Source organism: Herpailurus yagouaroundi, unplaced genomic scaffold (assembly GCF_014898765.1).
Source record: "Herpailurus yagouaroundi ecotype Mexico unplaced genomic scaffold, PumYag 88377, whole genome shotgun sequence".
NCBI lineage: Eukaryota > Metazoa > Chordata > Mammalia > Carnivora > Felidae > Herpailurus > Herpailurus yagouaroundi.
The window spans coordinates 1-25,991 of NW_024421276.1; the positions used below are offsets into that span (position 1 = coordinate 1).

At 47.2% G+C, this 25,991-nt stretch overlaps 2 long non-coding RNA genes, 1 pseudogene and 3 gene segments (V, D, J or C); 1 reads left to right on the plus strand and 5 right to left on the minus strand.

The window, feature by feature from the left end:
* Window positions 1-1,444: 1,444 nt before the first annotated feature.
* Window positions 1,445-2,193, minus strand: LOC121026372 (immunoglobulin lambda variable 5-37-like). The segment is given in 2 exon segments: window positions 1,445-1,940; window positions 2,062-2,193. Coding segments are annotated over 2 exon segments (420 nt in total).
* A 2,299-nt stretch (window positions 2,194-4,492) lies between these two features.
* Window positions 4,493-6,779, minus strand: LOC121026374 (uncharacterized). The gene is made up of 2 exons (XR_005788342.1): window positions 5,470-6,779; window positions 4,493-4,693 (listed from the first exon to the last, which is right to left on the minus strand). It is a non-coding gene; the product is annotated as an uncharacterized LOC121026374 (long non-coding RNA).
* Window positions 6,780-8,241: 1,462 nt separating this feature from the next.
* On the minus strand, window positions 8,242-9,677 carry LOC121026373 (probable non-functional immunoglobulin lambda variable 1-50). The segment is given in 2 exon segments: window positions 8,242-9,310; window positions 9,402-9,677. Coding segments are annotated over 2 exon segments (477 nt in total).
* A 2,921-nt stretch (window positions 9,678-12,598) lies between these two features.
* LOC121026371 (probable non-functional immunoglobulin lambda variable 5-48) lies at window positions 12,599-13,192 on the minus strand (annotated as a pseudogene).
* An 8,272-nt stretch (window positions 13,193-21,464) lies between these two features.
* On the minus strand, window positions 21,465-22,039 carry LOC121026370 (immunoglobulin lambda variable 5-37-like). The segment is given in 2 exon segments: window positions 21,465-21,823; window positions 21,945-22,039. Coding segments are annotated over 2 exon segments (390 nt in total).
* A 1,284-nt stretch (window positions 22,040-23,323) lies between these two features.
* LOC121026369 (uncharacterized) lies at window positions 23,324-25,470 on the plus strand. Its single transcript, XR_005788341.1, has 2 exons — window positions 23,324-23,911; window positions 25,344-25,470. It is a non-coding gene; the product is annotated as an uncharacterized LOC121026369 (long non-coding RNA).
* Window positions 25,471-25,991: the final 521 nt, after the last annotated feature.

The following is a 25,991-nucleotide window of genomic DNA, read 5'->3' on the forward strand; positions in this document are numbered from 1 at the left end:
ACACATGGATTTGCAGGGAATTCAGACAAGAATAAGCATGAATCATACAGCAGATGCCTCATAGGAGTACCTCAGGTCTCACGGATGTTCCTTGACACACTTTGGGAAAGAAAGGTGGAGTTTCTGGAGCCCCTGCAGTGGGCACACGGATCCCCGTGCCATGGGCTGCATCGTGCACCCACACGGTCATTCCGGGGTAAGAAGCCCACCTGGGTCAGGCCACATCGGTAAAGAGCCCCATGGGAGCTGCCCTCTGCCCTCTGCTGATTCCTGCATTGGCATGGGCTCCTGGGGCCCTGGCTTCTCTGTATACCCAGCTCACCCATTTTCCTACTGGGTGCACAGTTACTGTTTGGGATGATAAAAAGTTTTGAGAAACGGAGAGTCGTGATGGTCACACAACATGGCGAATATATTTCATATCTCTGAATTGCACAAGAAAGTAATGAAAAGAGTAAATATCTGTTGTATTTTCATAATTAAAAATTACTAGCTGAAAATGCAAATTATGTTTAAGAAGTTGCACTCACACAAATCTCTTTCCCATCTTTATATGTGTTACCTTATTCTAACTCATCCTCATCACTAAAAATTGACAGTGATTTTATTATCTTTTTCCTGTAGGTTCCACATGTAAATGACATAAAGCATTTGCCTTTCTGTGTAGGCCTTATTTCTCTCAAGGTCATGTCCCGCAGGTTCGTCCATGTTGTCACAAATGACAAGACTTTCTCCTGGAAAGGCTCAGGGGATCGACTTCCTTTATGCAACATGGTGCCCCGCATCCCCTCTACTGCATGGATCACGGACAACCCCGATGTGGCAGGAGAGGAGAGGAGGACACAGTCCGTTCCTCTGGGCTCCAGAAACCAGCCACAAGGCTGCCCGTGGGCCCTGATGGTGTCAGCTGTAGGAACCTCACGAATGTGAAATCTCCCAAGCAGACTGAGAATTTTGCTGCAGTGGTGGCACTCCTCCCTTTCCCTCACAAGCCCCACGGAGAAGTTTGCTGACTTGCACACACAGTTTCTCCCAGGGGCAGTCACCCTCTCCCGACATCACAAATGAGGGGCAGGTACCTAGCCAGTGGGCCAGGCCAGCTCTGTGTCTGTGCTTCCGTAGTGTCTCCACGCTGGGACACAGAGCTACTCAGCCTGAGGACAGGAGCCTGGAGGGAAGGGAGGGCCTCTGCTCTGACTTCTAGAGGAACACAGGCTATATGCAGTGGAGGACTGTCTGCCTCGGGGATGGTCTGTAGACTCTGACCAGAAATCTAAGGCAAGTTGATGTACCCTTGTGAAGAAAAAGAAAGCGAAATCCACAGGCTCTAATTTTTACGTGTGAATCACAAGGCGAAATTTCTGCATCATTATCACTTTTTTGTTGCCTTTGGTTTGCTTTATTATTGTTGTTCTTTGTCTTTCTTTGTTTTCCTTTTTTCCGAAGAGTTCACACAGGTTTGATAGGAAACTGGGAAGAAGGACATTCAGATCCAGTAGCTACACCCAAGTATAGTAACTGTGCATTCAATTTACATTAGACTTGAGAGACTCAGACTACAGTGGCCTAAGCAGACTGGGTATTTGTCCCACTTCCCCATGTGTCTGTATCACTGTGACTAGCACTACTGCGCCAGATTGCACAGTAATAGTCAGCCTCGTCCTCAGGCTGCAGCCCAGAGATGAGCAGAAGCCCTGCATTGGCCGAGGCATCTTTGGATCCGGAGAAGCGGGTGGGGACCCCAGGTCCCAACTGTGTACTGGAGTCTGAGTAGTAGTACAGGAGATACCGGGGAGGGCTCCCTGGCTTCTGTTGGTACCAGTATATGCTATAGCTTCCAACATTGAGGTCCCTGCTCAGAGTGCAGGTGAGTCTGGCTGTTGTTCCCAGAGATGCAGAGAGGGAGGCTGGCTGAGTCACGATAGGCTGGGACAGGGAACCTGCAAACACAGACACAGCAGAGGGAAGAGAAGGAACAGCGCACATGGGATTAGGGAGCTGAGCCACAGGGGTTTCACTCTGGCTGCAGGCCCACGCTGGGGCACTGGGTCCTATCCCTACCTGTGCAGTGGCAGAGGAGCACGAGGAGGACGGGGATCCAGGCCATGGTGACACACGCCCTTCCTAGACCACAGAGCCTGGGCTGGGCTGCCCTGGGCCTCTCTTATCCCCAGTCCACAGAGCTCAAAAGGAGGGGCTGCTCATGCAAATGGGACCCACCCCTGCTGCTAGCTCCTGTGCACTTAGAGGCCTGCAGCCCGTTGACAGGAAGACTATGTGATGCACTAGTTTCCCCCTGGGTGGGCCTGGAAGAAGCAGCTGCTGGGACCACATACAGGCCCAGGTTCAGGGACTCTGTTAGGAACAGAGAAGACACCTGCCCTGTCCCCACTGGAAACAAGGGGTCCAGTCCTGGGGCTTTCTGTCCTTGAGGGCTACTCATCAGAGAGCCCCCATCCTGCAGAAAGCCCCAGACCTTGTCACCGTGCCCCCTGCTGGTGTCTGGGTGAACCTCTCCTTTCCCAGTGCAGGCTTCCCTGGTGCCTGTGTTTCCACCACCTGAGAGTAACCCTCCAGGGAAAGAGAAAGGTCCTGCTCTACATCAGGTATTGTCCATGGATGGGGTCTGATGAGAGGGTCACATGCAGTCCTAACTCAGTACAACCTGTGAACCACTATGGAGCTGAGGACAAGACACACGGAAGAGGCAATAGAAACCATCTGTCCCAATGGTACAGCTCAGACGATGCATGCTGGCTCTGGGTGCTGGATGTGGACAGGAGCTCACCTAGGGACACACACTCACCCAGGAGGACATGTAATGTGGGCATGCCGGGTCCCTCCAGAGCAGGGGAGACAAGACACAGCAAACCCTGATGAGGGTGCTGCAGGTGTGGGGACAGAGCAGGGCTGGGCATCCAGCAGGGACCACTGCAAGGCCATCTTGCGACCTCACCTCCGTGTTCTGGGAGACTTGCAATCCTGTCTGTGCAAATCATCAAGAGCACCTGCTAGACACAAGGAGAGGGAACCTGCCAGCTGAGGGATTGGGGGAACACCAGTGCCGTCTGGTGGACATGGGATGCACAGTGACCCAGGGCCTGGAGCTGGGGCCTGGGTCCCTGCCCCTCATACCCCCTGCTCACTGTTCCAGACTCTTCACAGTGGATTCTGGCACTAACACATATGCATGGAAGTTTCACCCATGTGTTTGTGGCCTGATAACTCATGTCTTTCTCCTGCGTCCTATTCCATGTGTGGACATACAGATATTGTTTACCCATTCTAAGGGTGCGTTGATCACTTTCGAGTCTTGGCAATCATAAATAAGACAGCAACAAACATTTAGGTGCACATTCTCGTTTGCACACAAGAACCTCATTTAGAGTAAGCTGTAGGACTGTTCTTTTTGCATTCTATCGTTAAGGCTTTGTTTGCCGTAGAAACCACTCACAAGGAATCTTCCCAAGTGATGGGGCTTTTCGCACTCCCACCAGCAGTGAATGAGAGTTCCTGCTGCCCCACATCCTCGGTAGTATTGGTGCTGTCACTGTATTGAACTTCAGCCATAGTCATGGGAGGCCTCTGGTACGTCCTTGTTCAATTTGTAATACCACAATGACATATGAAGTTGGAAATCACTTTGCATGTGTAATAGTCATTTTGTCTATCTTCCTTGTTAAGGGATCTGTTCAGATCTGCTCATTGGGAAGGCACTGCCCAGCACCAGGGAATTCAGGAGCTCAGCAGAGCTCTATGTCAGGAAAAAGGGAGAAAGTGAGTGTGGAGTCTGACACAGGACTCGACCCCAACACCCTGGGATCATGACCTGAGCTGAAATCAAAGAGTTGGACGCTCACCCAACTGAGCCTCCCAGGTGACCCTCAACAGTTTGTTTTTAAGTAACCTCTGTACCTAAAGTGGGGCTTGAACTCACAAACCCAAGGTCAAGAGTTGCATGCTCTAACCACTGAGACAGCCAGGCTCTCCTCCACTGAGTCATTTGTAACTCTGAACAAGCTAGTTTACCCTCGAAAATATGAACAAAGGGTGAGTAAGGATCACTCTGAAGATATAACTGAAGGAAGGGATATGGCACTCTCAGATCGTCTTATTCCAGGACAACAATAATCTTTTGGAAGATCTGACAACAAAAGTCACTCCCGGAACCTCTTGACAGGGGATGCCACCAGGTCTAGAGAGTGGAGGGAGAATTTCTCTCACTTCCCTATGGATCTAAAGCACTGTGTAAGCATTGGTACTATCTTGGCATATATGACACAGAGACACTTCCTTGCACACAAGATTCCAGAGACGTCAGAACATATGCATTGGTCAAAACATCTTTGGATCCAGAAAACGACAGGGCACTGGGATCTCTGGTGTGGTATTTGACCCTGCCTTGAATCGCAGGAGATACCACCGAGGATTCCATGGCTTCTACTGGCACCATTATGCATATTTCTTAAAACAACAATGATGTCACTTCCCAGGGTGAAAATGAGTCTATTAGATTCTTCAGAGATGCGGACAAGGAGGGTGTCTGAGCCAGCACGGGCTGGCAGAAAGAACTTGCAAACACCCGCACTCATGGGTGATGGGGCAGGGATGGAGGCGAAGCTGCTTGGAAGCTGATCCAAACGTGTGGACATAGGCTTAGAGGCTGCTTTGGATCACCGAGGACCGTCCTTACCTGTGTGGTAAGAAGAGAACACAAGGAGAAGAGGTTACACGGTGGTCCCAGTCCTACTGAGAACCCATGGCTGGAGCTAGGCTGTCCCAGACATTTCTTATCTCTTTCAGTGGTCTCTGGGAGATGGGGTTATACTTAGGGTTGCATTGTCTTTCTTGAAGCATATTTGGGTGTTCAAATATAGTAACTTTTGAGAGGCTCAATTGATGATCTTCCCCCCATTTTTTGCTGTTTCTTATGATATCCTATGTGAAGAATCTCTGGCGAAACCCAAAAATCATGGGGATTTCCTTCTTGTTTTCCACTAAGATCTTTATAGTTTTAGCTCTAAAATTTAGATCTTTGATCCATTTTACATTCATTTTTGTTTATAGTATGTGGTAGGAGTCTAACTTCATACTTTTGTGTGTGGATATCTAGTTAGCCCAGCACCATTGGTAGGAGAGAACTTTTTTTCACACTACATTCTTTGAGAACCCTTTTGAAAATCAATTCACCATAGATGAATGATTTCTTTCTGGCCTCTGAGATAAGTTTAATTTATCCCTCTGTCTATCATTAAGCCGGTACCACATTCATCTTGACTATAGCTTTGTAAGTGAGTTTTGAAATCTAAAAAAAAAATTTTTTTTAATGTTTATATATTTTTGAGAGAGAGAGAGATGGACACAGAGTCTGAGCAGGGGAGGAGCGGAGAGACAGGGACACACAGAATCCGAAGCAGGCTCCAGGCTCCGAGCTTTCAGCACAGAGCCCAATGCGGGGCTTGCACTCACCAGTTGTGAGAACATGACCTGAACAGAAGTCGGACGCCCAAACAACTGAGCCGACCAGGTGCCCCAGTGAGTTTTGAAATCTAGAATTGTCAGTCCTGAAAATGTGTTCTTCTTCAGGATTTTTTGGATGTTCTGAGTCCCTGCAAATCCACAGAAATTTTAAGGTCATCTTTTCTTACAGTGAAAATAGACATTTGGACATTTGATAGGGATTGCATGTAATCTACCAATTGCTACGGAGAGTATGGCTTCCTAACAATTGTAGTTCTTTATTTGTTTTACAAGTTAAATAAGGTAAAATAATAAAACATTCATATTAAACATCTGTTTATCTACTTTTGTCTTAGTACAGAAAAACTATGAAGATAAATACGGGTCCATTAGTAAACACGGGTTGTTCTTTACTCAAATATTTTATTATGTTTCTGGAAATTGTGAAATGTAGTCATAAAGTTGCTATTCTAAGGAATACTAGCATAGCAAATAGTTCACATTTACTTCCTATTTAATTTTCACCAGAAAACTAAGGTTTCTAGAGTTAGGAATTCTAATAGATATAATTTAGACGACTAAAAATAATAAGGAAAACAACTATGTGCTCCAGGAAAGTAAGACATGTGTTTTTTTGGGGGGGAAAGGTATGAAGAATGGGAATACATTTTGTGTTGAAGGAAAAGAAAAATAATTTTGTCCTAACATGAGTCTGGTTATTCAAAGAATCCTTAGATCGAGATCTAAATGTATAAGAGAAAGCTGTAGGAGGATTTTGGAAAAGAAACCTGGAAAGGAATTTTAAGTGTGGTCAGTACTGGTTCAAATTTTTAAAATATTCAGTGAAGAAGTGGTGTTTCATATCAAAATACATGTATGAAAAATTAAAATTGTGTTTTCTCTGGGTTAAAAGGTGAAAATTTTCTTGAACTATTGGTCTGCTCTTATTAAAAACGGTAAACAAAGGCTTATTCACTTTTAACCTTATCTGCCTAGAATACAAGCACTCTGTTTTGCCAAAATATTTCCTATGTTCATCAGAAATGTCATTCATTGAAAACAAATTATTTATAACATTTCAGAAGACCTACATGTTGCTTATAACTAGGTAACTTTCTCTACTTGCCTTTAAAATGTGTTTGTGTTGGGTGTCAGAGGAATAAACACATTTTCTTGTCAATTGCATCGTAATGAACTCTACTCACGTCTTTGGCCATGACCACTTTTACGGCTTCTCATGCACAGTGACCATGTTGATCCCATGCTCCTACAATGTGTTTCATCGTCAAGGATGTTCATGGAGAGGACTTTTGACAAACTTCGGGTTTTGATACCATTAGGATAGTAACACAGAGGTATAAATTCCAAGAACAAATAGGAAAACTGCATTCAAATGGCACAAAACTTAATACCATGACACTGAATGTACAGAGAAGGATACATACGATTTTCGTGACGTTTTCTTTAAAACATTGCTGCCTTTTAAAAACAGGTTTTTTTCCTTCAGATTCAAGACACTTCTTTTAAGCTCACTTACACATAATGACATGATGAAATCTACCTTTGTCAACCAATGAAGCCATTTAATTTTTTTCCCTACCTGATCCCTCCAGACCTCAGAAACTGTCAGTGACTCTCTCATATTTTTATGGTGATACATTTATTAGCACAAGTTTGATAAGATTCCATTTTTCTTGTAACAGACTACAATTGGAAACATTGGTCGTATTACCAAGAGGTTGACAAGAATGTCGTATTTGTAAGAGATAAATAGATGCAGATACTCAATATCACCAGACAGCTTTACGGACCTAACCTTGACTTTATGGTTTCAATGCAGCTTCTTGGAAGTATCAGCCTGCCACCTGCTTACAAAGTTCCCAGCAACTCTTCCAGTGCGTCAAGCAGGACATTTTCTGGAAGTTGCAGGAAACTTGGGATATATTGGGACCCTGAGCACAGAGAAATTGCCCACTTCTAGAGGCGTTGCAGGCTAAGTCTGATGGCAGGTTTTTGGCACCAGTTTGGCTGGACTTTTGGCCTGCAGGGGCTGATAAACGTTCACCGTAGAGCTTTCTTGTAAAAGTTCCAGCAAAGCAGGTTTTCAACAGCTATTTTGCTGTAGTTAGGTAAATAATCATCACAGCAAGTTCTTTTTCAAACTACACTTATTTTGCAAACAAATGTATGTCCATTTGGCTGTAAGTTGGAGATACAGGGGGCGTTGTAGAGAAAAAATTTTTTTTCAATAAACACATGAGTAAATACTTGATTCTAATCCTGTTCATTATAACCTGGACTAGAAACTGATTTCTATAGCTTCCTACACTGTCTGACTACAAGTCTCAAATGTAATATTGTTTTATCTTAATTTTTTTCAACATTTGTTTATTTTTGAGAGACAGAGAGAGACAAAGCTTGAGGAGGGGAGGGGCAGAGAGAGAGGGAGACACAGGACCCAAAGCAGGGCTCCAGGCTCTGAGCTGTCAGCACAGAGCCCGACGCGGGGCTTGAACCCACAAACCCTGAGATCATGACAGGGGCCAAATTCAGGCACTTAACTGACTGAGCCACCAGGCGCCCCTCAAGCCTAACATTGTGAATTTTCTCCCAGCAGCTGAGCTGGACTAACACTGCCCTTTGCCAGGAGTCGTGCAAAGTAAATCTGAACAACTTGCTGTAACTTCAGAGAAAGTTGATGTACCTTCACAGCAGCTCACACGGAGGCAGTCTTCATGTTCTTCCTCTCCTTCCCTTCCCCAGTCTCAGCCCCTGATTCCTTCCTGTCATGAGGCCCTTGACCTTCCCCATCCCTCTACCTCTCATCCGGAGCCCCAAACCTGACTATGGCTCAGTCCACAGCCCCTGCCAAGTCACACCTTCCTGCTCCCCTCCTGCTCCTTCCTTATCTGTGCACAACTGGGATGTCATTACGGAGCATCAGATCTGGGGTTCACTGTCAAACTCTACAGTGCTCCAGCTCCAACCCCAAAAACCTCATCCCTCCTCAAGATCCTGGGACACAACCTTCCTTTACAACACGTTTAGGTTCTGTGTCCTCTCTCTTGTCCTAGACACCGTCAACTCCCTGAACATGGGGACCCTTCCTGTCACGTCCACATGGATCCCACATCCCTAGAGTCATTGTGGCACACACTAGGTGTTCAGGAAGTGCTATGGATGCACATTATCTGGGCAGCACTGTATCAACACTCAGACACACCTGGACTCTTTGTTCCTGTCTCTGTCCTGACCCGTCACAGATCTGTCCCCAGGACAGCTGGCCCCTGACGCCCAGGAATTTCTCCTCGGTAGGAGAATCTCCTACAATGTGTTCCTGCCGAGGACAGGCTTGGGGGCCTGAAGTTAATAGAATATGGATCATTTGCTAACCAAAGTTCCTTGAAATTGTTCTCACACTACAGTTTACACCAAACGAAGGAAGCAGCTGACTTGGCCAAAGAGAGGAGGCTGTGAGAAGAGCACCGTTGCTGGGGAAACAGCAGATTTTTGTCGCACTTCCCCAAAGCACTGAGCACTGTGTAAGCAGTGAGATTCCTGTCCCACGCTGAGCCATGATCATCAGCCTCGTCGTCCGCCTGGAGCCCAGTGACGGTCAAGGAGCCAGACTTGCCAGACCCAGAGCAAGAGAACTGGTCTGGGACCCCCAAAAGACGAGTGTTCTCATAGATGATGGTTTTAGGGGTCATCCTTGGGAGCTGTTGGTACCAAAACACACAATAACCGGCCCCAATGTTGGCTGGGCTTCCAGTGCAGGAAATGGTGAGCGTCTGGCCCAGGGACCCAGACACTGAAGATGGCTGAGTCAGCACAGACTGAGCCAAGGACCCTGGAAGAAGAAGAGACAGAGAGGATGAGGCTGGGGTCTAGAGACAAGAGGAGGAAGCAGGGCCCCTTCCCCTGTCTCTGCATCCAGTCACCTGTGCAGTGAGCAAGTACGATGAGGAAGAGAGAGACCCAGGCCATGGTGGAGGCCCGTTCCTCATGACTGCTCCTGCCCTCTGTGACCCCACAGCTGAGCAGACCTTCCCTAACCCCTCCTTCCCCTCTTCATCCTCTGAGAGAGGGAGGACCCATCCATGCATGAGACCCCCAGCTCTCTGACCCTTCACAGGCCCCGGTTGGTCCCTCATCCTGAGGAGGTCAGGGGTGGGCAGGGCAGGGGCTGTGTGGGGCCAGGGGGTGGGGAGGTCCCAGATGGGATCCCTGAGCAGAAGGCAAAGGCAGTGCCAGGTGGCAGATTCAAGTCTCAATAACCCTCACCCCTCAGAACCAGGCCCTGAGTGACCCCTAGTGGCCAGTCACAGACACAACATTGTGTGGCATGGTGACCAGCGCCCATCAGAGAGAGCTCCAGCCTCCCCACTGCTCCCTTGCTTGTTCATGGGTCAAGACTGAGCTGGCATCTCTAGGACACACTCCTTTGAGATCATGATCAAGCTCAGAACAGTGACAGGTCTCCATGGACAGGTGTTCCCTTCCGTCCAGGAGGCTGGCCGTTCCTCTTATGGGATTCCTCCCTGGTTTCCGGAACTTCCCTTCCACACGTGTTCACACAGTCCTGAGGAGTTGGGGACCACTCCTTTCCAGGTTGTGTAGAAGCCCTCATTTGTTCCTAGAATGGTTAAGCCCTAAAAGCCTCGGTCATCTGTCACCATTTCCACCAGCTTAGAAACAGTCCTCCGCACACTGTGGGCATGGATTCCCTCCTATTATCTGTTCTGCAAGCACATAGACCCAACTCTGCAAGAGCTCTGCCAAGCGAGGCTGTGTGTGGCATTGACCTCAGAGCACAAAGGGCAAACCTGCAGGGAGTTCTAGGAGGGAAGGAGTGACAGCTGCAGGTGTTCTGACAGGGACCTGTTTGCAGACTTTATGTGTTAATCACCTATTAGACAACGGTTACCTTAAAATGAATGTGTGTCATTTTTTCCAAAAACTCAGCTCCGAAAGAATGATTTAAACTCAGTGACAGTTTCAATGGGAAGGTACAGATTCAATTGCGAGTGTGTTTCCCCGGACCCATGTTTCTTGCAGACAGAATATGATTTAAAATAGTGGTTGCCAAATGCGTGAAAACATAATGGAAAATACGTGACATTTAGTTCTTGGTTGAAGAGGGGCCAATACCTTGCTTAAATCACTTGATTCATTATTGTTATTACTATTCTTATTATTATTTTAATAAAGATTTTGCATATTAGGTCTGGTCTAACAGGTAAAGTAGGAAAGCCCAACATGGTGCCCTGGGAAACACCATAAGGAGCCTGTTCCAGTGAACTTCACACTGATCTCGCTGGTGGAATGAACAAACACAGAGTTTGCTGCATGGAACGATGAGGGGTCAGACTCCTCTCTGGGTGGGTAAAGCAGTAGTCACTGTGTCTTGTGTTCACCGTGTTCAGGATAGAAAAATTGCTCAGTCAGCCGCCGCTGATTAGAGGAATGATTTTCCACTAGCTAAGGCCAATTTGACCCAGAAAATTCGTTCAAATTTCCCATATTGACTCCAGCTGAGGTGGAGATAAGGGACACTGTGTCTCTGAGGTCACAGGCCCTATAGCCCCGAGTTGAGACAGACGTTTCAGCAGAGGCCTATCCTGGCTGGAGGTGTCACTGGAGTGTCTGGGGGTAACAGTCCAGTCCTGAGAGGATGCAGAGGGTGCCTCGTGTCCCCGTGGGCCTTGAGCTCCAAGGGAGCAGCACTGAGGCTGCTGTCCCAGAATCAATGCACTGATCAGCTTCAGGCGCTACCTGGAACCCAGACATGGTTGGGGGCTCAGCCGCCCATGGGGACAGAGACTCACCCAGGGATCCCTGAGCGTCAGCCTCATCCCAGGAGAGCAGGTGTTCAAAGCAAGTCCTGCCCTGCTGATGGGATTCCAGTGACACTCGCTGTCACTGGGTTTCCTGCTCATGGGGATTCTGTTTCCTCGATTGTGACGCTGATGAAGGCTGGGTGAGCACAGGTTGACAATGACTCCTGGGGAGACAGAGGAACCTGGAAAGTGTCAAGTCCAGGACACTATACACTAGCTCATGCTGGACAAAGCAGGAAAGAATATCCAATGGGAAGAAGACAGTGTCTTCAACAAATGGTGTGGAGTAAACTGGACAGCAACATGCAGAAGAACGACTGCACCACTTTTTTTACACCATAATCAAAAATGAACTCAAAATAGATGAAAGAGCCACGGGTGAGACAGGGAACCGTCAAAATCCAAGAGAAGCGCGCAGACAGCAAACTTTGACCTCGGCCATAGCAAATTCTTACTGGAACTGCAGGACACAAGGGCAGGCCTCCCCTCGATGAGCCACTGGGCATGAAGTTTTTTTATTTATTATTTTTAAAAAACGTTCGTGTGTTTATTTACTTTTGAGACAGAGAGCACCAGAGCATCGGTGGGGGAGGGGCAGAGAGAGAGGGAAACACAGAACCTGAAGCAGCTTCCAGGCTCCAAGCTGTCAGCACAAAGCCCCATGCAGGGCTCGAACCCACGAACCCGGAGACCATGACCCGAACAGAAATAGACAATGAATGAGCCACCCAGGCTCCCTGGGATGAAGATTATTTTGAGTTAAAAAGCAGTCAAGGTCCACACACACAGGAGAAGTTCTTCATGTCTCTTCAACTGAATAAAAAATTCAGTGTGAGCACCTGCTCTGGGAAGCCAGCTGGCACCACAGACAACTGCACTAGGATATGGACATGGTGGGGGAGACCGTAGGGGGGGAGGGGCAGCCAGCAAGGCCTGTTTGGTCACAGTCCTCTGTGTCCCATCATTTCCCAGGGGCCCTGCACACATTGTTTTCCCAACATCTACTCTATTCTTCTTCTTCTCTCTGTGATGTGCATTTCTTTGCATTGAATACTAGACCCCTACCTCGTCCATGTAATTCAGAAAAACATATATCTCATTTTCTCTACGTGTCTTTTGACTTTCTAGGTCTCTGTTGATTCCCATATGTTCACTATTAATTTCTTGTGTGTCATTTCAACCTCCTCAAGGACAGGTCTCACCATAGAGGACTCTCCCCTACAGGAGCCTCCACAGAAGCTTCTCAATAAAAGAGGCTTGGACACAAGGTCTGTGGACCCAGGGGTTTTGGTCTCACTTCCTCGTTATCTGAGTCACTGTGAGTAACGGTAGCTGCTCCCACTGCCATAACCTGTAGCACAGTAATAGCCTCGTCCTCAGGCTGTGGCCCAGAGATGAGCAGAAGCCCTGCATTGGCCGAGGCATCTTTGGACCCGGAGAAGCAGCTGGGGACCTCAGGGCCCTGGTGCTTATTTGAATCTGAGTAGTAGTACAGGAGATACCGGGGAGGGCTCCCTGGCTTCTGTTGGTACCAGTATATGTAGTAGCTTCCAACACTGAACCCGCTGCTCAGGGTGCAGGTGAGTCTGGCTGTTGTTCCCGGAGATGCAGACAGGGAGGGCGGCTGGGTCAGCACAGGCTGGGACAGGGAACCTGCAAACACAGACACTCGTCAGTGATGGAACCAGAAATGCAAGGAAAATGTCCCAGGATGCTGAGCATGGCAAGCACCCTTTGAGATCCCCCTGTGTCCCTGAGGCAAGCCCCTACCTGTCCATTGAGACACAAGCATGAGGACTAGAAGAGTCCAAGCCATGGTGACATCGACCCTGGTACCCACACTGGGCTGGGCTGCCCCGGGCCTCCTTTTCTCCTCCACCCTTGCCGCAGGAGGAGCTGTCCATGCAAATGAAGCCCATCTAGTGACTGCCCAGCCCCTCCCTGAGCCCTGGTGCTTCAGCCCAGCTGAAGGACACACCCTGGGGACCTTGGAGGTTGGCCTCACCACTGGGGAGAACCCTGGGAGGAAGCACCTGCATGCACAATGCACAGGTCCCTGCTCGGGGGACCTTGCCACACCAGAAGGGACACACGTGCCGACTTCCCATCAGGGAGCTCAGAGCCCAGTCCCCAGGCCGAGGCTCTGCACAGTTGTGAAGACACCACAGGGTACTCCCACAGCGTCCCCTCTTGGCTGACAGGCACATACCTCACTGTGTCCAACAGCCCTGAGAGCCCAGCTGGTTTCCTCAGCTCCTTTTGTTCACACATCCTTGAGCTGAATCATGGCCAACGTGATCCCATAGTACCGCCTGTGATGACCGCAGTGTTTTGCACTCTCAGAAGGAGTCCTGGTCTCTGTGAGATGCAAACATTACCTCCCGCTAGTGGTAAGTTGTTGACATCTGGCAGAAGATGCTGCAGGCATCACATCCCTGCACTGGTGTGCGATGTAGCATCTGTAAACCTTGGGAATGTTTTTCAGCTCCTATGCATTGTAGCGATGGATGCCGACGAGTGTCCAATAAATTGGGTTTTGTTTTAATCTGCGATTTTTTAGCTCATTTATTGGCTAAGTGATTTATCAAGGAAAGGGAAAACAATGAATTTATCTTTGATGAAGTCCAATGGATCAGTTTTTTTATGGCTTGTGCTAATGGGGTTTTATCTAAACATGTTTATACAAACCCTAGAGCCTGAAGATTTTTTCCATTTTTATGTTTACAACTGTATACTTTACAATTATGTCAATAATCCTTTTAGTGAATTTTTTTATGGAGTGAGAGTTTTTGGTGAGCTTCATTTCTCTCGATGGACATCCAGTGGTTCTGTGGACATTTGTTCAAAGGCCATCCTTCCTCCTATGAAAGGCTTCTGCACCCTTGTCAATAAGGTTTTCTTATCCATAAGTATCCATAAGTATTTCTTATCCATGCTTTTGTGAGTCTGGTTCTGAGTTTTCTGTTCTGTTACATTGGCCACTGTGTACCTTCCATCCACACCACTCTGTCTTGTGATAGGAATTGAATTACACTTCTCTACAAGTTGGGAAGAATTGTCATCTTTACTATATTGACTCTTCTAATCCTTGAACACAACATATCCCTCCACGGTTTTAGATCCACTTTGATTACATTTCCCAGCATTGGCGAGATTTCAGCATCCATGTCCTATACATGTTTTGTTACATATTCACCCAAATATTTCATCATGGAGTGGTTTTAAGTGTGATTTTTACATTGTTTTTCACAAGGTTACTGCTTGTATATACGCAACTAAATGATCTTTCTATGCTGATCTTGTGTTCCACCACCTTCCCGAAATTGCTTATTACCCTTTCAATTCATATATTTACACACATGTTCATAGCTCTCTTTGCGTTTTTCCCCTATATCATCCTCTGGCCTGAAAATAGGGACAGTTGCCTCTTGTTCTCCTTAGTCTGTATGCCTCTCATTGTTTGACTTGCCTTATGGTTTGGTCAGGCACATCCATCCCTATGGCTAACAGCAGTGTTGAGACTGGACATGATGACCTTGGTTGCCACCCTGGGGGAAAAGCTTTCAGAGCTTCACCTCAGTGTGTTAGCTGTGGTGTTTCATCATTTTCTTTATCAAGCTGAGGATGTGCTCCTCTATTTTCATTCTCTGAGAAATGTTGTCTTATTCATTCATTCATTCATTCATTCATTCTCATTCTTTGTCATGAATAGGTTTTGCATTGTGTGAAATGCTTTTTCTGTATTGATTGATAAGACCAGGTTTTTTTTTAAATAATTTTTAAAATTCAGTGTATTCATTTATTTATTTAGAGAGAGAATGATAGCTTGAGCTGGGGAGGGGGAGAGAGAAGAGGAGAGAAAGGATCTCCAGCAGGTTCCATGTTGTCAGTGTGGAGCCCCATGGAGCACTTGACCTCAGGAACCCTGAGATCATGACCTGAGCTGAAATCAAGAGTCCTATGCTTAACTGAACCAATCTGGTGCCCCAGGATTTTTTCTTATTTGGCCTGTTAATATTGGGGATTACATTGACTGATTGTTTAATGTAAAACTGGCCTTGCATCCCCACAATACACCCCATTTCATCGTTGTGTGTATTCTTGTGATACATGTATATAACTGAATACTCTTTTTTTAATATTTTCTTTGAAATAGTTTTCTGCTTATTTGTGTGACATATTCCATTTTTTTCTGTTTTGTGCTAGGGTGCTATTGACACCAGCTACTGAATGACAATCTTAGAAAGAATAATTTCTGGGGCACCAGGGTGGCACAGCGAACTATTCATGATTTCTGCACACGTTGTGGTCTCACGGTTCATGGCATCGAGCCCATCAGAGGGTTCTGTGCTGACAGTGCAGAATCTGCTTGGGTTTCTCTCTCTCTTCCCCTCTTTCTTTCTCTCTCTCTCTCTCTCTCAAAAACAAACTTAAAAAAAAACAAAGAATTCTTACCTTAACCCAATTCAGCATATTGATCCACAAGCAAGGAATATCTATTCATTCATCCCAGTTTTCTCTAATTTCTCTTATGATGCTTTGTAGTTTTCCATATACAAGGCTTTCAATTTTTCCAAAATACATCCTTAAGAATTGCATAATTATATCACTATAAATGGAACTGCTTTTATTTTTATATATTGATGGTTTATTGCCTCTATATAGACTACCATTTATCTCCTCATTCTGTTTTTGCAACCTGAAGCCCAGAATTGAAGCAATCAGACCCAAACCATCTGTGACTGAGCCTAGAGCTGATTGGGAATCAACACCTTTTGTTCTCGGACATCTCCACTGAATATTTTTTTTACCTCTCGGCAACAAAGTTTGCATTTGAAAACATGAACACGGTGAGAATGGGTCGTCAGTGTAAAAACATAACTGAAGGAAAGGATATGACAGTGTCACATCATCTGTCTCTGGGACAACTGAGGGTCTGTTGAAGATCTGAGCACAGAAGTCATCCCCTGAGCCACCTGAAGGGTAATGTCACCAGACCCAGAGGGTGAAGGGAGATTTTGTCTCACTTCCCAATGGGACTGACGCACTACATAAGCATTAGCACTATCGTGGCATATGAGACAGTAATAGTCAGCTTGTCCTCATGCTGGACTCCAGAGATATCAGAAAATCTGAACTGGTCAAAGCATCTTCGGATCCGGAAAATGATAGGAGACCCAAGATCCCTGGAGTGCATCTGACTCTGATTTGGATCTCAGCAGAAACCAGGGATGGCTCTTTGCCTTCTGCCAGTGCCTATATACGGTGTCACTTCTCAGGGTGCAGATGTGGGTCAGCACTGGCTGGGAGAGGTTTGCTTCTTCCAAACACACACTCCCGTGTAATGGGGCAGGGATGGAGGTGAAGCTGCTTGGGGGTCTGATCCAAAGGGGTTGGCAGAGGGTCAGGGGACTCCCCAGTTGTCCGAGAACAGGAAGGGAAGTGAGGGGTCTACATGCAGCTGTATGTTCTGTCCATTTTCCTCCCAAGGGATGGACCCTGGAGATAGGAAACTACAGCAAGATCACTTCTAGTTTCCTCTGAAATCCTAACGTGGAGATGGAAGTCAGACCTGAAGAGCCAGAGGGAGAGACTGAAGGTCTGAGGGACACGGGCAGAGACGGGAAAAGAGGAGGGAGGGTTTGGGGGGTGTTGCCAGGGAGAGTCTTCACATGTAGCTGGTTCAAACAGAAGGCACTTTGACTATGACTAGGGTTATTGTCCATATATCACCTGTGGGTACATCAGTAGTGACACAAAGCCCTTTCAGGACCACATGGTGACACTGATGTGTGGATGAATGTTTGCTGGGCACCACGTTCAGGTGCAGACACAGTATTTATTCCTGCGCATCTTCTCCAGACCCCATGGGGACGTGCGGTTGGCCTCTGTTATGTCAACTGTCAGTGTCTTCCCGGGATGCCCAATTTTTTCTCACATTACATTCAAATATGAGCATTTCTATGTTCCCTGTTCATGGAAAGATCTTTCTGCAGAAGAATCCCATCTGCATGTGTCTCCAGGTAAGTTTCATACTGAAAAGATGCTGGGAATCATGATCTTTGTGCACAGGTATTTTCTCTCGCTTGCTCACTATCTGAGACGCTGTGAGCAATGAAAGCCGTTCCCAGTGCCATGAGCTGTAGCACAGTAATAGTCAGCCTCGTCCCCAGGCTGCGGCCCGGAGATGAGCAGAAGCCCTGCCTTGGCCAAGGCATCTTTGGATCCAGCGAAGAGGCTGGGCACCCTGGAGTCTTCTCCATTCTGAGTCTCCCCCTTAAAATTTCTTGCAGGATTTGTTTAGTGGTCACAAATTCCTTTAGCTGCTGTTTCCCTGTTAACTCTTTATCTCTCCTTACATTCTGAATGACAGCCTTCCTGGAGGAAAGATTGTTGGCTACATATTTTTCCCATTCAGCCCATTGAGTATATCCTGACACTCCTTTCTGGCCTTCCAAATTTCTGTGGACAGATCTGCTGCGACCTTGATCTGTCTTCCCTTAGAGGTTAAGGACCTTTTCCCCCATGCTGCTTTCATGACTCTCAGTTTTTCTGTGTATTTTGTGAATTTAGCTATGATATTCCTTGGTAATGGTCATTATTGTTGAATCTAATTTGTGCTCTCTGTCCTTTTGGATTTTGATGTCTGTACCTTCCCTAGATTAGGGAACTTTTCAGCTATAACTTGCTCACATATATGTTCTCCCCCTTTTTCTCTCTCTTCATCTTCTGGGACACCCATGATATGAACGTATTCCTCTTAGTAAGTCCCTGAGTTCTCTAAATCCTGTATTGTGATATTTTGCCTTTGTTTTTCTCTTTTTTTCAGCATCATTATTTTCCATAATTTTATCTTCCGTAACACTGATTGTGCTCTGTTTCATCCATCCTCACTGTCATGGCATCCATTCAAGATTGCAAATCAGTGATAGCATTTACAACTTGGGATTGACTAGATTTTAGTTCTTTTGTCTCTGCATAAAGGGATTCTCAGGGGTCTACTATGTTTTTTTCAGTCTCAGCTAGTATTCTTATAATCATGGTTTTAAATTCTACTTTAGACATCTTACTTATATCTGTGTTGATTATATCCCTGCACATCATTTCTCTTTTTATGTTCTTTTGGGGTGAATTTCTCCATCTTGTCACTTTGGGGAAAAAATAATAATAAATTAAAATTAAAAATTAAAATTAAACAAATTTTTTAAAATAAGCAAAGAAAGGAAGCTAGATGCTAGATGTGTTTTGGTCTGCTTGAGGAGAGATCTTTGATGGAAAAGAGAAAAAAGAGAAAAGAAAAACAGTTTACAAATTTACAATATTTTTTAAAAATTAAAATTATACAGGGGCGCCTGGGTGGCGCAGTCGGTTAAGCGTCCGACTTCAGCCAGGTCACGATCTCGCGGTCCGTGAGTTCGAGCCCCGCGTCGGGCTCTGGGCTGATGGCTCAGAGCCTGGAGCCTGTTTCCGATTCTGTGTCTCCCTCTCTCTCTGCCCCTCCCCCGTTCATGCTCTGTCTCTCTCTGTCCCAAAAATAAAATAAAAAACGTTGAAAAAAAATTTTTTTAATTAAAATTATACAAAATGAAGAAAATAAAACAGAGTAAAAAGTTTTGCTCTTTTTTTATCCAAGAAAGAAAAGAAATAAAAACAACAACAAAAACTGGAGCAAACAAAAGAACAAACGAACAAGCAAACAAAATGAAATTGAAAGAAGCTAGATCCAGTTTCTCCTAGAACTGAAACTTTGTAGCACAATATGGTCCCCAGATTCAGCCCATGGAAGGGGTTTGCCTTGTTCTGGGGGATGTGCCCAGAGGTTGCAGATGGCTAGGGCTCTGTGTAATGGCTCCATTCTCCATTTGGTGGTGCTGCTTCGCTCACTGGGGTGGGTAAGTGTGGGTCTGCTACAGGCTAAAATGGCTGCATCCTGCTCTGTAGTCTCCTGAGCAGAAAAATTTCACACCCTCTTGGATGAGCACCCTGTCACCTCTCCTTTGTCTCAGGCTTCTGTCCATTCCCCACCTTTACACTGTCTGTGTTTACTTATTTATTTTGAGAGAGAGAGACAGAGTGTGAGCGGGGGAAGGGCAGAGAGAGAGATGGAGACACAGAATTGGAAGCAGGCGCCAGGCTCTCAGCTGTCAGTACAGAGCCCGATATGGGGTCGAACCCATGAACCATGAGATCATCACCTGAGCCAACGTGGGAATGCTTAACCAACTGAGCCATCTAGTTCCCCAGAGCTTACGTCTTCAAAGCATTTAGAGCACTCAGCACTTCAAGAAGACACATGTGTTAGTATAAATTGGTCGCGAAATAAATTAGATTGATACTAGGTAATCTGTCAATCTCAGGAAAACTTCTATGAAAGAAGGTATACTGTAAAGCACCCCTCATCCCAGCCCCATGCCACATCCCTCCTAGGGATTAGTGTGGCTGCAAGAAACCAAGGCCTAGCCAGAATAAATGAATAATAATAATAATTATTATTATTATTATTATTATGAAGAGATGTGGATTTCTCTTTCATCTTGTATGACCTTAATATCTTGCCTTTATGACTAGTAAGCATATTCTGCCTGTTGTTCACAATCTGGAAAATGGACCTGTTTGGGTGCAACTTTTTGGCACTGGAGAACAGACTGGAGAACGTTCTCCCTCTGTCTATCTATGCCTCTGTCTCTCTCTTGGTCCAGATGGGCCTGCTGTTGGGGAAGTTAGTCATGAGAGTTTCCAGACCCTAGGAAACATTTGTCACCTCCACCTTCAAGTTTGTTTGTGCTGGAAAGTCTATTCCAGGAGCACCAGCCCAGTGTCCCAGTTTAGTGGGCCTGTGGCACCGTTGTGTCATAATTACCCGTGAGACTGGGGACGCCATTTTCACTACAGCCTCCTTACCACCTGTGCAACAAAGGTTTTTGCTTTCTTAGACTAATTTAGGAGTAAACTTTGGATTGTTGGGCAACCCATTCAGGTGTAGGCCAGCAGCATTGGTGGTGAAAGAATTCACCCAAGCAGAGCAAAGGAGATAGAAGTTTAGGGAATACACTGTAAGGGAGCAGCAGGCAGGACAGCAAAGCAGAGATGGTCTCCCAGGAGGCAGTGGTGGGGGCTGTGGTCAAGAGGGGAAGGTAAGGAGGTGTGAAATATTTGGGGTTTTTTTTTCCTTTTTTGGTACCTGTGTCTGGGTAGGAGTCAGCTAGGGCTTATAGATATTTTGAGGTGACTTGTCTAACGGGCCTGTTTGCATCCAGCCCACTCGTCACTGTGGGACCTTCTGCCATACTCAGGTGACCATTGCTCAAGCCTGTCGCCAAAAACTGGCCTCTATGTCCCGCTTGATAGATCAACAATGACAAATCCTTGCTATTTGGTCAGAGATCTCATCTTCAGTAGCGGCTCATGTTGAACAGTGGGGGTGTGCTGTCCGTACATAAACTTGTCTGTCCGTCTGGGGTTCTGTGCAGTTATAGACCAGAGCATGGTATTATACTAACATGCTGACAGGTGTTTTGAGTGAAATGCCTTGGTGGTCTGGTCCATGGGATTTAGGAGGAGGGGATCCTCTGGTGCCCCGGGCTGGAATCCCTGTTGAACCATCATTCATATATGGAATTCTTGCACTCTGGAGGACACAAAGTTCAAAAGTGGATTAAATTGGCATGGGGGGGGGGCAACAATTAGGCATATGCATATTGAAGCCATAGGTCCTAAGAGAGAAGGAAGGCAGCGTAGCCACGACCAGGTTTTTTCCAGGAAAACCATCCTTATGTTGCCCAGTCCCAGGGGGAGGAAGGTCGTTCAGTCAAACCATAGACTTTTTTTTATGTTCCCTGATTGACCCTTTAGCAGGACACAGACACCCTCTGGGCTTCAGCTAGGACATCTAAACTCAGTCATTTCTGCAAACCGAATGTGACTAAAACCTCCAAATGGGTTTGTATAATTATAAAGGGTCTACCTATTGTAGACCCTGGGACATGTGTACTGGGCTCTATTCCCTCACCTGTGTGCACTCCTAGGATGCCTGTGCTGTCTCAGGCAATAACACTGTGTCACTCCTTCCTCCTCCAAGACAGGTGTTCCCACAGTGGAGTGTCCCATACACAAGCCTCCACTGAAGCTTCTCAATAAAAGAGATGCAGGGGTTTTTGTCTCACTTCCTCGTTATCTGAATCACTGTGAGTAACGATAGCTGCTCCCACTGCCATGATATATACCACAGTAATAGTCAGTCTCGTCCTCAGGTTGCAGCCCAGAGATGAGCAGGAGCCCTGCATTGGCCGAGGCATCTTTGGATCCGGAGAAGCGGCTGGGGACCCCAGGTCCCAACTGTGTACTGGAGTCTGAGTAGTAGTACAGGAGATACCGGGGAGGGCTCCCTGGCTTCTGTTGGTACCAGTATATGTTATAGCTTCCAACATTGATGTCCCTGCTCAGGGTGCAGGTGAGTCTGGCTGTTGCTCCCAGAGATGCAGAGAGGGAGGCTGGCTGAGTCACGACAGGCTGGGACAGGGAACCTGCAAACACAGACACAGCAGAGGGAAGACAAGGGACAGGGTACATGAGATTAGGGAGCTGAGCCACAGGGATTTGACTCTGGCTGTGGGCCCACCCTGATGCCCTGGATCCTATCCCTACCTGCACAGTGACAGAGGAGCACGAGGAGGACGGGGATCCAGGCCATGGTGACACACCCCCTTCTTAGGCCCAGAGCTAGGGCTTGTCTGCCCGGGTCTTTCTTATCCCCTGTGCACAGGCCTCAGAGAGGAGGGGCTGCTCATGCAAATGGGACCCACCCCTGCTTCTTCTCCATGTGCACACACAGGGTCTGTGGCCCTTGGACACGGAGACTTCCTGATGCACTGCGTTCCCCCTGGTTGGGCCTGGAGGCAGCAGCTGAGGAGACCACACACAGGCCAAAGTCCAGGGGATTCCACCAGGCCCTGATGGGACACACCTGGCCTGTCCCCACAGGAAACACGGGGGCCCAGACCTGGGGCCTCCTGTCAGTGCAGGACTGCCAGCTGGATCCCCCGTCCTGCAGAAACCCTTAGACATGATCTCACAGCAGCCCCTGCTGCTCTCCGGGCAAACATCTCATTCTTTCCACTTTCTCGTTCTTTCCCACTGCTGCCAATGCTCTCCTTGACCTGCGTCCCTGATGTTTGTGCTTCCACCACGTGAGACAGACCCTTCAGAGAAGGATGGAGGTGCAGTCCTGGTGTTCTCTCCCTGAACCGGGTTTTTCCTTGGGCGGGGCTATTGTGGGAACAACAGGAGCAATCTTGACCCAGGACAGTCTAGGAATCCCGGTGGAGCTGATGACAAGATGCAGGGAACAGAGAGCAGGGGATCTGCCCCCACAGGGGGCTCCTAGGGGGCAGGCTGACTCTGGGTGATGAGTGAACAGGAACTTGGTGAGCGGTCACAGACCTTCACAGAGAAGGACACAGATTATGGAAATCTGTGCCTTTCTGGAGCATGGCAGAAAGGACTCCACAAACTCTGATGAGGCTGCTGAGGGTAGGGGGACAGAGCAGGGCCCGGGAGCCCAGTAGGACCACTTCGGGGCCATCCTGCAACTTCCCATCCCTGTGCTGGGAGTCTTTTCATTCCGGCTGGGCTTCTCCTGGTCAGTGCTGCTCATTAGAGATTTAGTTCTGCAGGAAGTTCTAAGACAGATTTTGGGGCGAGGAGAATTAGAAGGCAACCCTGGGGGATGGTTGGGGCAAGATGACAGCAGAGAAAACAGGAAGGGTGAAATGGGTTGTGTCCCCAAGTGGGACAGAGGGAGGTGACTGAATGGACCGCAGGCTGTGGGAGAGGGAGTGATGGTCCAGAGAGTTAGGTGGCTAGAGGGTGATGCCCACAGAGACAGGAATGCCCTGACTGACACAGGGGAAGTCAGGTGGGAGAGCAGATGGAGGGCAGGTGATGGGTCTGTTGTCCCCGTGTCAAACTGAGACCACGGTGTGACACGTTGAGAGGCATGGAAACATCACAGACAACCGGGGCTTTGGGACGCCTTCTGTCCCCCATAGGAAGGATGTGGGTGTTACAGTATTTGCCTGACTGACGGCTTGGCCTGCATAACTTATTCGGTTGGTCCCCATCAGCAGATTAGTGAATGACAACATGGCTCTTAATGTCATTTGAATAAGCATCTCACAGGGAGCAGGTTGCTGAGGTTGCTGGCTCTGACCATTTGTTGCTATATTTAGGTGCTGAACCCCCTCCCCTTCATTATGTGCAGATGTGGAAAGGAAGCCCAGTCTTGGGGGTCACACTGGTGAGATGGACACACACTGGGGGAGATGGGATGGGCACATTGGATGAACCACTGCACAGCAGAATCAGGCTAGGGAGCCTCCCTTCCCATGGTGGTGTTGACCATCCTCCCCCTCGCTTGCTTCCCTGGTGCTCAGAGCTGAGACATTCTGAGCCCTGGTTGCACTTCTCCATAGACTGAGATCACTGTGGAATGCCACTACCCGGAGACAGCATACAGTGCTAATCTGCCTCATCCTCAAGCTGGCCCCTGTGATGGTGAGGACGGCTTTGTTCCTGGAGATGCACCTGGAGAAGTGATCAAGGACCCGAGACAGGTGATTGTTTATGGTAGATAAGGGGGTGGGCACCCCTGCCTGGAGTCTGTTGGTACCAGCCAGGGAAGTTACTGATAACTACTGACCCAGAGCTAGTCACAGGTGAGTGTCACCATGCCTCCTGCAGACACTGACTGTGATGGCTCTTGGATAACCACAGTATGAAATCAGTTCCTAAAACCAAAAGGAGGCACATGTGTTATTATGAGAGGCAAGGGTCACCCTGAAACCTTGATTTTATGTGCCCTCCAAGAAAGCAGGGTCTCTTCCCCTGACCTGAGCCGTAAGCAAAGAACCTGAGAAGAAGCACCATCCAGGCCATGGTGGGGATCCTCACAGATCTTGCCTCCTCAGGTTCTTGGGTTGGTTGGGGTCTCCTCTGGGCCTTTTCATGCCTCCAGACCTATGAGGAGGAGAGGTGCTTCATGCAAATTAACTTCCTCTCTTTTACTGCCCCTTGGTCACCCTGATGTCCCCCGGGGGAGACCTTGAAAGAGGCATATATTGGGACTACACAGAATCGATGACTGCAGGGAGACTAGGACACTGAGTGACAGGGTGACATCTTGCCCCGAGTCATCTCCTCCATGTCCCTGGTGGCCTCAGTCCCAAGTTTCTTCCCTGGAAAGGCAGACTGAGGGCATGCATCTGCTTCTCACATCCTGGCCATGCTTCTAGTTCATTCCACATGTACCCCATCCTTGGGAATATTTTCTGCCCTCCCCAATGAAATGGCCTCTTGTCTCTTTGGAGAAACTTAGTGGTCAGTCCTCCAGGAGTGAGTCCACTGGGAATTTCAAAGCCCGCGCTGGGTATGAACAAACAGGGTCTCTTCTGAATCAGTCCTAGTCCCTGTCTCCTGATAGCCACGGGGCAGAAGACCAGAGGTGGGGGAGTCTACACCAGAGGCACCCCAGGCTGTGGAAGTCACCCTCATTTGCTCTTGGAAGCCATCTGTTATCTGAAGTAGCAACAATGTAACTGCTGGTTTTGAGGGGAAGGTAATCATATCACCATTAAATTATGAGATTTCTCCAAACATCAAGGAAAAAAAGAATCTGAAGGAAAATGGCACTGTCTGAAAACATTGTGTGACCATCCCGAGGCATTATAAAATACCCTTGCCTTGTGTAGTCGCTATGCAGCAGAAAGAACTAGAAGGGTGGCCGGGGAAATGGAAAAACATACAATTTCTGGAGTAATAGGTGAAAGAAAAGCCACAAAATTGGACTTCATCCCACTGTGGAATAAGAATGTGATCCAATGCTCGTTTCTGAATGGTTAGTAGATTGTTTCGTGATACGTATACGGCCATTGCTTTCTTTGTCATCGACTGTGTTCAGAGACTTCACCCACATCAGACGTAAAGATTTATAGTAAATTCGGGCACCTGGGTGTCTCAGTCCGTTAACCATCTGACTTTCGATTTCAGCTCAGGTCGTGATCGCACAGTTCCTGAGTTCAAGCCCTGCGTCGGACTTTCTGCTATCAATGCCAAGCCTGCTTCTGTTCCTCTGTTTCCCTCTCTCTCTGCACCCCCTCAAAAATAAATAAATGTCGGGGCACCTGGGTGGCTCAGTCAGTTAAGCGTCCGACTTCAGCTCAGGTCACGATCTCACGGTCCGTGAGTTTGAGCCCCGCGTCGGGCTCTGGGATGATGGCTCAGAGCCTGGAGCCTGCTTCCGATTCTGTGTCTCCCTCTCTCTCTGCCCCTCCCCTGTTCATGCTCTGTCTCTCTCTGTCTCAAAAATAAATAAACGTTAAAAAGAAAATTTAAAAATAAATAAATAAATAAATAAATGTCAAAAAAGATTCATATTAAATCCAATTCTGTTAGCCAAAATTATTCTTGAGACAGTGGTTAATGTGTAATTATATGCATCAGATTTCAAGATGAAGAAGAAGACCTAAAACTTAAGAGAAAAGATATCAATTCACATCCGTCACTACAAAATGCTGAAGCACATGACAAGTCACAGAATACTCTGAATCTTATCTGTGACTGTTGCAGATAATGGAAGCTGTGTGTATTATGTATTTCATCCAGAATTCCTATATCCAGTGTTTTCCACAACAAAAG